At 42.4% G+C, this 12,125-nt stretch overlaps 1 protein-coding gene across 2 annotated transcripts in view; it reads right to left on the bottom strand.

Moving 5' to 3' along the window:
• The window catches only part of lrmda (leucine rich melanocyte differentiation associated), an 830,431-nt gene that overhangs the window by 302,178 nt on the left and 516,128 nt on the right, over nt 1-12,125 (bottom strand). For both annotated transcript variants that reach the window (XM_059640299.1, XM_059640300.1), the window contains one exon: nt 450-581. In XM_059640299.1, coding sequence (XP_059496282.1) covers nt 450-581 — 132 coding nt within the window. The remainder of the gene's footprint in view (nt 1-449; nt 582-12,125) is intronic.

Here is a 12,125-nt window from a genome sequence, read left to right as displayed (position 1 = left end):
AGTAGTGAATATTTTGTAAAATAACTTAAATTTTCTCCTTTCAATCTTCATATTACAATTGTTCAATAGGTATGTCACATAGTACGTACCCCAATGTAATTAAAAGTATGCCATGAACACTATTTGCTTACAGCAGTGATAACTGCCTGCCCTTTCCCCATTTAATATTCTCCACGGACCTGATTTTATCTCATTCAATAATTATTCCAGCAGAGGGCCCCATTCCATCCAAGACAAACTCCCGTGTTCCTTTAAGAAAGTCTTTTTCTTCCCATTAATGCCTACAAAATAATTCCAAACCGTGATGATTTGACTTTGTGAATTAACATGCCACTAATTAATTCCTGGCATGTCCAACAATGAAGAGAACACAATATGCACACAAATAGAATTTCAAGTCATTTCCTCTAAATTAAATGCTACACAATTTACTATGTCATTGTGCAGAGGATATTTGGTTCTTGTTGATTGTGAGGGTATGGAGGTGTGGTAACCTAGGCAACTGCAGGTCATTTCTGAGAAGATTGTTGTCCAGGATTAGCTCTTCCAGACAGATGAATTCTTCCAGTCCTTCCAATGACCTGCAACAAGGAGGGAGCAGGAAAAATTATAAGCTACTAAATCAGGAAAGCCATTATCCACAGAAATAAATATTTCAACCTTCCCTTTCACAAGCTGGAAAGTTTTGGTTTTAGCCTGACAAGCGAGTGAATGACAAGAATTAGTTTCAGAGGGAGCACTGGCACAGGCTCACATTTTTCACACGTTGGCAGGATGAAGGATGAGGGTCACTTAGTGAGTAGCCAGGATCTAAAACAAAAGGCTTCAGATATGCGGCCTACAGGATGAATTTGTCAACGTCTTGTGCCTTGAGGCACCCAGCCTTCACTGACCCAAACCTTCATTCCCAAGATAAATAACACTGTTACATTTCACCTTCATTCCCTGGACACAAATTTAAGTTGTCATCCGTCATTCAGTCCAAATATCATCCCTGTACAGCTAATGAGTCCTGTTTTATCATCACTCTCAAATGTGAGCACTGTGCAATCTGATCAGTGCAGGAAATAAAATTTGATATTTATTACTTGAGGTGTGTGTTTAAAATATACACCTGGAAAGCCTGTTTAAGGGACACATACGCTCACAGCAACAAATAGCCCATGCTCTGGTGTACATAACCATAAAAACATTTTGATATCCAATAATGCTATGTCAATAGAATATCCTTACCACAAGAATCTGCAAATGATTTGGTGCTAGTAAATCAAGAAAAACACATCTAAATGCTTCAGGAGACGAATGAAACAAAGTGTCAAAGCATGAAGTGGGACAAAGGCCCTGGAACACTAGAGGGAGTTGCCCATTGAAATGACCACGCTCACTGAAGCTTGGTTTAGTATCAGAAGCAGGCAGAGAAAATTCTGTACAAATCCCCTTAACACCTGTCTGATTTTGATAATTTCACCATGTGATGTTATTAGTCGCTCAGTTAAAAAGAGCTGCATCACACAAGGGCTTTCTCATTAATTGTTGTTTTCATGTCATCAGCTCAATGTGCACTTTGTGATGTAATTAACTAAATTCACAACTGTAAGCCGAGGAAGGTAGGGTGGGGAGAAGAGAAAGCGAACTGTGGGCATTGAGAGTTCACTACAGAAACTACATTTGATTTAAATGTCTTTTTTCACACTTGCTCGATACTTCATACTTACCTACCATTTACTGGAAACAAAATGAATCGTAATGGCTTTCTTTTTATTCATTCACGGGATGGGAGCATTACTGACTAGGCCAGCATTTATTGCCCAACCCTAATTGACCAGAGGGCAGTCAAGTGTCAACCTCACTGCTGTGGGTCTGAAATCACACATAGGCCAGACCAGGTAAGGATGGCATGTAGTTTTTTTTCTTATTTTGTGTAAAATTGATGACCAGTGTTATGTGCCTACTCTCTTATCTATTCGCACAGCTCTAATGAACTAAAGCTGCCCATTATCTCACCCACATGTACCATCTCCTTTACCTCACTGCAGGGATCACACCGTAATCCCAAAGGAACCCTTGCGTAGCCAAGAGATTTACATCGCAATTTACAAAGTCACATCAAAATGACAAAACATCAAAATGCATTTCATTCAGCCTGATTCAAATAGAAAGAACTTTAAGATTCGACTGTAATTAACCCTATCCTCGTTAAGATAATTATGATCAAGCTCCCTGTCATACCTAATATCCCAAAATCATTGCCTATGGCTCACACTTCACCCTCATTATTTTCCAAACATGCTGCATACAACAAGCAGTGGCAACTGCCCTCCCTGCTGAGCACCAAGGAGACTTTCCTTTGAAGGGAGGGGGCGATGTGTTATAAGGATACGTCTACAACACCAGTGTGAAAAGGCAATGTTTAGACTCAAACAAAGCAGCACAGACTGGGGAGTGACAGGCAAATTGACATGCTGTTCAGAGGGCAAATGATAAATGTTTGATGAATTGGCAAATGCTGAAGGAGTGATGGGCTTCATATGTGCATAATGGACTAGCTGCCTTTCAGTTCTGATTGCCTGCCAAGATAAGAGACCATAATGAATGGGCGAACAGAGCCCTGCCATAAAAAGTAGGATTCAACCAGTTTTAATAAACTTAATAAAACTGCAGAAGCAAGAGACAGCAGTTGAAATGAGATGTGAGAAAAAAGCGAGATTAGATCTATTTTAAAATCTTGACGACAAAGTTGCAGGAGAAGGAAGCAAGAATAAAAACAAAGTTCTGACACAGGGACTGTGAGACAGAGTGCCTCCGGTGCACTGGGTGAATTATAGACTGCCTCTCAAGATTCACAGCTCTTCATGGTAGGAGGTTAATATTCTCACATGTCATTAGGTCTGCAGGCTCCACTGATGGCTCATTGAATCAGGCAGCAAATTATTTCCTCATGCTGGAAAGGACACCACACTTCAAAGGGAAGAAGCCAGGGTCAGACTGGCTCTGCAGTTTGATTAATGACTCAGGATCAGCAGAGGTTGCCTGTAGGTATGAATGTGACTGAGGCTTTTGACAATGCTGACTTTAGAGCACGGCTTGACCCAGGCCCTTACTAACTTTGTTTCCAACATTGTTTTTGACTGACCTGATGGGGACTGTCAGTTAAGTTTATGACCTTTTACACCATGCTACCAAAGAAGGGAGTTGTCTGCACAGCTTGCTTGCTATTTTTTCAAAACTGCAACTCTGAACTGAACAATTCTTCGTTGTTGTGCTTCAACTCAAAACGCCCCGATTACTGCATTTCACAAATTGCTGGGTTTTAGGAGTTTGCATTCTACAGGGGTCCTGAATGAAGCAAAGCAACGACAGATAGTTTGTTTGTAAGTGTAACACACTGAGTTATCACATAGAAAGCTCTGATTTATTGAACATCTTTGAAACAGATATGCCAAATGCCCCCAATAAGCCGCTCCCCACATCAGAACACAGCAAAGCACTTGAACTACGTCACTCCTGCCCCTGTAAAGAGGAGGCCTTTAAACCAACAAAGTGACATTTCAGAAGTTACACTTTGAAGTACCAACAAAGGTTAAATGGTCTTTCATATCACTGCAAGTGATTTCAAGTCTTTCACCTAAGGCTAGAAACAATCTCAATATGTGAACATGAAGTTGAAATAAAAATAGTTGATTATATAATTGTGACTTGGCCTAGGGCTTCAACAATAAAGGAGGGATTAAAGTCTCTACCACCTATGTTGTTGTCACTCTCATGGGCCCCATTATCACCACCCTATTCATTTCATTTTAGTCAACAGATTAAAATGCAAGTGCCACAATCTTTGATCTTTCATTCACGTAAATCCATTGAAGACTCCAACATTTTTGCTGTGGTAATTAGTACACATTAAAAGCCTGCACAGTACTTTTCCCAAAGAAATTGCTTTTACAAGTGCTTTCTATCTTTGAAATATACGCATCACTCACTTTCCTTTTAGCTAATTCATGTAGATCAAGTAGATTAGTGACTCCATTATTTCAAACACAAGGGAAAACAACAGGTTTTTATAATCTATCTGACCTGAGGATGGTACCAGGTTCTGACCAGGATTTAGATACGTCATTTCACCCATTTATCTAAGCAGGCCATTAGTTTAGACATTTAAAATTTCCATAGACCTCAGAGAATTTTCTTCATGAAATCATAGATTTGTAACCTATTGCCATCAGTAAGAGGTCTGTTCAAAACCATGAGCATATTTTAATTTAATGAGTGGATATCTCATAGAAACAGCATTAGGGTTTGTAGCCCATTCAGCCCTTCATGCCTGTTCTACCATTTAATAGAATCATGGCTGATTCTCCAACACAATGCCATATTGCCACTTTCTCCTCATACCCCTTGATTCCCTTAAAAATCCATCTCGTTCTTAAATATGTTCGGTGACATGGTCTATGGTACTGATGACATGACTAATAGAGTACCAATCATCATCCTGTACTTGCCCAACTGGAGAAATTACACCATGCTCTTCACAGCCTTTAATGCATCATCGATGATGATGAATATCTCGCCAAGATCATCCCTTTGCCTACACTTCTCCCCTCCAAACAACAGCCAAACCTTAAACAGACCTTTGTTCCCAGTCTTCAGGACTACATTGACCACAACTCCAGATGACTCTGTCATGGCAACCTCTGCAAGACATGCCAGATGATTGACATGGACATTATCATCACACATGGGAACACCAGCCAGCACATACACGGCAGATACTCATGTGACTCAGCCAATGTTGTCTACCTCATATGCTGCAGGCAAGAATGCCCTGAGGCTTGGTATATTGGCAAGACCATGCAGACACTAACACAGCATATGAATGGACAATGTGCAACAATTACCGAACAGAAATGTTCCCTCCCAATCAGGGAACACATCAGTAATCAAGGACATTCAGCCTCTAATCTTTGGGTAAGCATCCTCTGAGGTGGCTTTCGAGACACACAACAACACAGAACCACCAAGCAGATACCTAGCATGTTATTCTCGTCATTTAGTTTGCCTCTGGCACCACCTTATTTTTAATTTTTTGTAATTACCTCTCTGTCTCAATTAAGAATATTATAGGTCATCCCTTCACTTGTTCTTCAGCTGTTGACACTTTACCCACACAGTCTGACACTCTTGATCACCTGTAGAGACCTATTACTCGGCCTGTTGACATACCCCTCACACCATTTGCACGATCTTTTGATCTCTCTGATTATAAAGTGTGTACCTGGGTTTTCTATTCACTTCACCTGACAAACAGGCAGTGCTTTGAAAGTTTGTGATGTCAAATAAACCTGTTGGACTATAACCTGGTATGATGTGACTTTTGATCTATGGTACAGAATTCCACAGGTTCAATACCCTTTGAGTGAACAAATCTTTACTTATCTAAGTCCTAAATGATCTAACCAGTATCCTGAGACTGCACTCTGTGGCTCTAGACTCCTCAGCCAGGGAAAACATCCTCCCTAATTAGACCCTTTCCAGCCATACTAGTTAGAACTTAATGCATTTCAGCAAGATTCCTTCTCATCCTTCAAAACTCTAGCGAATACAAGCCTGGTCAAACCAATCTCTTCTCATAGGACAGTCCTTCCATCCTCAGTATTAGCCTGATGATCCTACACTTCACTTTCTTTACTGCAAGTATATCCTTTCTTCGGTAGAAAGACCAAAACTGCACAGAGTGGTCCAGGTGTGATCTCACCAAGGCCCTAGATAATTGCAGTAAGACATCCCTACTTCTGAATTCAATCCTCTTACAATGAACAGCTATACACCATTGCTTGCTGCAACTGATTGCTGTTAGCCAGTTGGCTAGACGGCTGGCTTGCAATGCAGAGTGATGCCAAAATTTAGGTTCAATTCCTGTACAAGGTAAGGTTACCATTAGAGTTTTGCTTTCACAACCTCATCCCTCACCTGAGATGTGGTTTCCCCCAGGTTAAACTCACCACCAACATCTCTCTCTTTAATGAGAGAGCAGTTCTATGGTCCTCGAACACTATGTTAACATTACGTGGAAACTCCATGGGCTGAATCTTACATTTTTTGTTGGTTAAGTGAGAGTTTTGGGCAGTTTATTTGAAGGGATTTCCACCACAAGGCCGAGTGTGTTGTCTTACTATATTTTCCCTAAGCTTGCTGCATCAACTAACTACCCCACCCCTATGGCATCCTTCACGTACAATTGCAGCGCCATCTTAGACAAACTGCTCCCGGAACATCTCTCAATTCACTGGATATTCTGACACTCACCAATATTCCTGGTATCATCAGTCCAGAGCTGCCCTGCATTCTTCTTGCGATTGGCTGCGGACATGGCAGAGAGAGGAATTTGGCACTCTGCTGAGAGAGCTGGGACATGGAGGTCCACTGGATGTGATGCTGCAAATATGAGACTTCCATCCCTCCCAGGACTAGCAGTTTCAGCCTATACACCAGACCATGCCAGCCTGAAAGCAGTCCCAATTTTCTGGAGAAATACACAGCAGCGTAGGCAGAAAATCAATGAACTTTGTTCACTCCATCAGCTAAATTATGTCATGTTCTCCTATACCTCACACTCACTCTATCGCTGCTCCACCTACTAAGGCTCCTGCTACACTGCTCTCATTAATACCGGCCATCTCTTGCTGCACTTTTGCTATCCATTCCATCCACCTTCAATACTAACCCTGCCTGACCTCCATGCTGCCAAATCATGCTCAGATACCTGCTCCTATCTTCCCTGGACCATGACCCCACCACGACTCATCAAATCATTGTATCAACTACAGTAACCGATTTCATTTCATAACCATCCCCACCCACCTCCAGTTGGCCAAGCTCATCCTTATCCTCAACAACTTCTCTTTTAACTCCTCTCATTTTCTTCAGGTCAGAGGGATGGCCATGGGTACCCACATGGGCCCTAGTCACACCTGTATTTTCTGGGGTACATGGAACATTTCTTGTTCCAGTCCTATTCCAGCCCCCACCCACAACTCTTTCTCTGATATATTGATGGTATCAGTGCTGCTACCTACTCTGGTCTGGAATTGGAAAAGTTCATTGCTTTCACTTCCAATTTCCACCCTGTCTTCACTTTTGCCTGGTCTATCTCTGACTCCACCCATCCCTTCTTCGGCATCTGTCTCCATTTCTGGGAATAGACTGACCACTATTATTAACTAGCTCCCAGAGTTTCCTGGACTATACATCCTCGTACCCTGCCCCCTGTAAAGATGCCATCCCATTCTCTCAGTTCCTCCAACTCAGTCGCATATATTCAGATGAGACCAAGTTCAACAAGACAGCCTCTGAAATGTCCACCTTCTTCCTCAGCAGAGGATTCCCCAGCTCCGTTGTTGACAGGGCCCGCAACCAGGTCCAATCCATCCCTCACACTTCCGCCCTCACCTTTTCTCTTCCCTCCCGCAACAGCGATAGGGTTCCCCTTATCCTCACCTACCATCCCACCAGCATCCAAATCCAGAAGATCATCAGACACCATTCCCGTCACCTTCTGCAAAATGCCACCACCAGACAAATAGTCCCCTCCCCTCCCATGTCCACCTTCCGCAGAGACTGTTTCTTCCAGGACACCCTGGTCCACACTTCCTTCACCCCCAACATACCCCCCAGCACCATGGCACCTTCCCCGGCAACCGCCAAAGGTGCACTATCTGCCCATTTATCTCCTCCCTACCCAGTATCCAAGGGCCCAAACATACCTTCCTTCACCTGTACTTCGCACAAACTTGTATACTGCATTCACTGCTCACAATATGGTCTCCTCTACACTGGGCAATCATCTATGAACATCTATGTTCTGCTCAGAAAAAAACACCCTGAGCTTCCAGTTGCTTGCCACTTTAATGCACCACCCTTCTCCCTGGCCAACATCTCTGTCTCTCACTTGCGGAGTGTTCCAGCAAAGCTCAGCACAAGCTGGAAGAACAAGACCTCATTTTCTGCATGGGGACCCTGCAACGCTGTCGACTCAATATCGAGTTCAATAATTTTAGGGTCAAAACTCTCCCATGTCTAAGACCCCTACCCCGCAATCAGGCTTTGTTATCACATAGTGACAAACAATAGTGTGTAATAGTAGGCTAACAGTCCCTATTAACAGCTATTCATCCTCCTGGCCAGATCGTTAACAACTCCTTTGTCTATCCAACTGCTCTTCTCTCTCTTTGGGCTCTATCCTATTGTTTACTCTCTACCCTGTCCCCCTCCCTATTTTCTGCATATAAACCAACATATTCTCAGTTACATAGATAACAAAGTGTGGAGCTGGATGAGCACAGCAGGCCAAGCAGCATCTTAAGGGCACAAAAGTGGATGTTTCGGGCCTAGACCCTTCATCAGAGGACGGACAGGTCAAGGGTTAGTGTAGTTGGGGAGGTAGGGAGGCTCCATCCCCGCCTCTTTAACTTGTCTGTCTCTTCTCCACCTATCTGCTCCTCTATCCATCTTCGATCTGCCTCCCCGCTCTCCCTATTTATTTCAGAATCCTCTCCCCATCCCCCTTTTCTGATGAAGGGTCTGGGCCCAAAACGTCAGCTTTTGTGCTCCTAAGATGCTGCTTGGCCTGCTGTGTTCATCCAGCTCCACACTTTGCTATCTCAGATTCTCCAGCATCTGCAGTTCCCATTATCTCTGATATTCTCAGTTACCATCAGTTCTGAGGAAGGGTTACCGGACCCAGAGCACTAACTCTGATTTTTTTCTTCACAGATGCTGCGAGACCTGCTGAGCTTTTCCAGCAACTTCTGTTTTTGTGCCTAATCACTTGCTTTCCCAAGCAAGTGACCCACATTGAAAGTAACAGCTGTGCTACCCACATTCATTTTCCTTTATACCTGCCTCTCTCTCATTCCTGGAGGAAAGAAACACCCAAGAAGACAGTAACTATTAAGGTAGGCGGTGGGCTGCCTGACATTCAGCTCCTCACCCTTATGTGAATAGCATCCTGACTCTGACTGGCTAGAGTCGATGGACTGTTGAACTGGTATCAGAGGATGCCCTTGATGTCTTAAACCAGGGCTGCCCAACTGAAGTCTATCTCCCTTGGCTTGACAGAGACCCATGGACAATCATAAGAAGCTTCCTTCCTTTGTGTCTACCAAACAGCAAGGCAAGTCTAAAGAAATATGAGGCTCATTTCCCTGGTGGAAGTGTAAATAGACAATGTAAGGCAAAGATGCTGAGAATATCCTGTTCGTTTCAGAACGAATAAGCAAGTGCAATGATGGTGAGTGAAAAGCTGAGCGATGTAGCCTGATCCATGACCTGGGCACTTGTTCCTGAGTGCACGGTGACCTAGCTGCAGCATTACAATGAGAGTTGGAGGGAACACTGAAGTACAGAAGCTTCCTTTGGGTGGACCTAAATTGCACCATAATGGTTGATTCAGGCTGGAACATATCAGATGCCATAAATTGCCCATGATGTGTCCTGAGTTTTTGCAGACTGTTACCTAACACTGATTGTTTGGAGCAACTGACAAATTGAATCTGCCAGGTACCCATTTCAATGTCGCCTTTACTCAACATCTAGCTTGTTCAATGAGTTTCATAGATAGAAAGTTATCTATTGAGGTGAGTAGTAGTATTAATGAAATTTTTAACATGCAATAATCTTCCCTAACTGGTTCTCACTGCTGCTTAGTGAGAAACTTGCCACACCAATTGTGAAAAGCACAAAAGATAGAGTGTGACACTGCCAACAATCATCCTTGCTGGACATTCTGTGCAACAAATCCAGCCATAACCCACTTCAATCAGAGCTCTACAGGATTCTGCCCTTAGTGTCAACTCCATCACTTGCCTTCCCAAATATTTTTATGTCATCTCCAAACTTGGTGATAGGACATGACCTGTCAATTAGGGAAAAAGAAATCAGTTCTGGGGACTGACATTGTGAGCACGTAGATTCACAGGCAGCAAATCAACATATAATGAGGAGTGAGTGCATAACTGAGGCCCCTGCATTGATCCTTGAGGCACTCTACTAATTACAGATTGTAATCCTTAAAATGTTCCCTTATCCCAACTCTGTCTTCTATCAGTTGGTCAATCCTTTCCGCTTTCCACATGTTAGGTGTCCAGTGACAGTGAAGGCATTAACTAGGGTAAGGAGCCAGTTGGGTTGGTATTCTCACTGGCAGTAAACCAAAAAGTAGAAACTATTGAGTTCTTACACATCTAAGTTTTAAGTTTCAAGTTTCATAGATTACTTGGAATATTATGTCCAGTTCTGGTCGCCCTATTATAGGAAAGATGTGGAGACTTTGGAGAGGGTGCAAAGGAGTTTTACCAGGATGCTGCCTGGACTGGAGGGCTTGTCTTACGAGGAGAGGTTGACTGAGCTCGGACCTTTCTCTCTGGAGAGAAGGAGGAAGAGAGGTGACCTGACCGAGGTGTACGGGGTAATGAGAGGCATGGATAGAGTCGATAGCCAGAGACCTTTCCCCAGGGCAGGATTGACTGCCACAAGGGGTCATAGTTTTAAGGTGTTAGGAGGAAGGCATAGAGGAGATGTCTGAGGGAGGTTCTTCACCCAGAGAGTTGTGAGCGCATGGAATAGGTTGCTGGTGGTAGTCGTGGAAGCGGAGTCATTAATGACATTTAAGCGACTGCTGGACATGCACATGGACAGCAGTGAATTGAGGGGAATGTAGGTTAGGTTATTTTATTTTTGAGTTAGGATTATTCCACTGCACAACATCGTGGGCCGAAGGGCCTGTACTGTGCTGTACTTTTCTTTTCTATGTTCTATATTATCCTCAACATCAATATTTCCTGCCAGCTGAGAAACAATACATGTTCAATGGATTGGCACATCGATCACAGTATTAGCTTATGGCTCTGAAAGGTGCTACCACATATGGACCTCAGTAGCCTGAGCAGCCAGTAAGAAAATTAGAGGGAGCACTGCCCAACTCCATGGGCTCTTAGCTAATAATGCTAATGTGGTACTTTATTAAATATCTTTTGGAAACCCACATACATTACAGCTCCTGGCTTCCCCTTTATCAATCCTGCATATTTGCCCCTCAAAGGATTCTGATAAATTTGTGAGGCATACTTTCTCTTCTTTAAGCCATGGTGACTCTGCTAATAAAAAAATTATTTTACCCTTATCAAGTGCTGTATAAGGTAATGTATAGATAAGTGTGCAAAGTCTGGTGTGTATTGATATTTGTTACATGACAAAGTGTCATAACATTCAAGGCTATGGAGCTAGTACAGGTAGTAGTATATTATTGATAGTACAAATTTAATATGCCAAGGGGCCTCTTCTGTACTCTTTGAGTCTGATTGTCCTAATACTTCCTGAAGAATATCAAAGGCAGTAATTGGATGTTTAAGTCCAATAGCATCACAGAACTTAGGAAAATGGTAATTCAAACATAGCACGTGTAACAATTTCAACAACATGAACTGCATTTGAAAAGTCAAATACAAATATAAGTTCCCAAACTGTTTTCTTCTCTACACAATCAGCAGCACTCATTTTGCTAAGGATTGAAGTGTTTGGAAATGTGCATCAATTCTGACAATAAAAATCTAAGCATAAATAAAATTGCACAACAGTCAGTCCACAATAGGTTACAAAGTACATTGAACATAATTTTCCTATATTGGGTTCAGTTGTGCTATCAGCAGGGAAGCAGTGGAACTATCCATTCCACTTTCCACCTTGAAGAAAGTTGACAAAAAAACGAGCGAGTAATCATTTTTGCACAAATTTCCTCTTCCTTGGTGGCTGTTTCAATCTATCACTAAGTCAAGAAGATCTCCACGTGTCCTGCAGCAGTGATATCAGCAAGCAGGATAAACTGGCAAGCATATTGAAAGATTCTCAGTCAGCAAACTTCTCCCATCACTTTAAATTTCAATTTTCAGATAGTTAAAAGAATTAATGATTGAATTAGGATAGAAGTTAAATATTTTAAAAAATTAATAATGAAGGTGGTTTATATTCAATAAATACAAAATGAGCTTTTCCAATAGTGTACTATTTAGTAGTAATTATGAAATTAGCAGTATTAAAACTCCAGTTAAACTTCATTTTTAAGAAGCGATGAAAAG

Source organism: Stegostoma tigrinum, chromosome 37 (genome assembly GCF_030684315.1).
Source record: "Stegostoma tigrinum isolate sSteTig4 chromosome 37, sSteTig4.hap1, whole genome shotgun sequence".
Classification (NCBI taxonomy): domain Eukaryota; kingdom Metazoa; phylum Chordata; class Chondrichthyes; order Orectolobiformes; family Stegostomatidae; genus Stegostoma; species Stegostoma tigrinum.
This window is presented reverse-complemented; position numbering and strand designations above follow the sequence as displayed.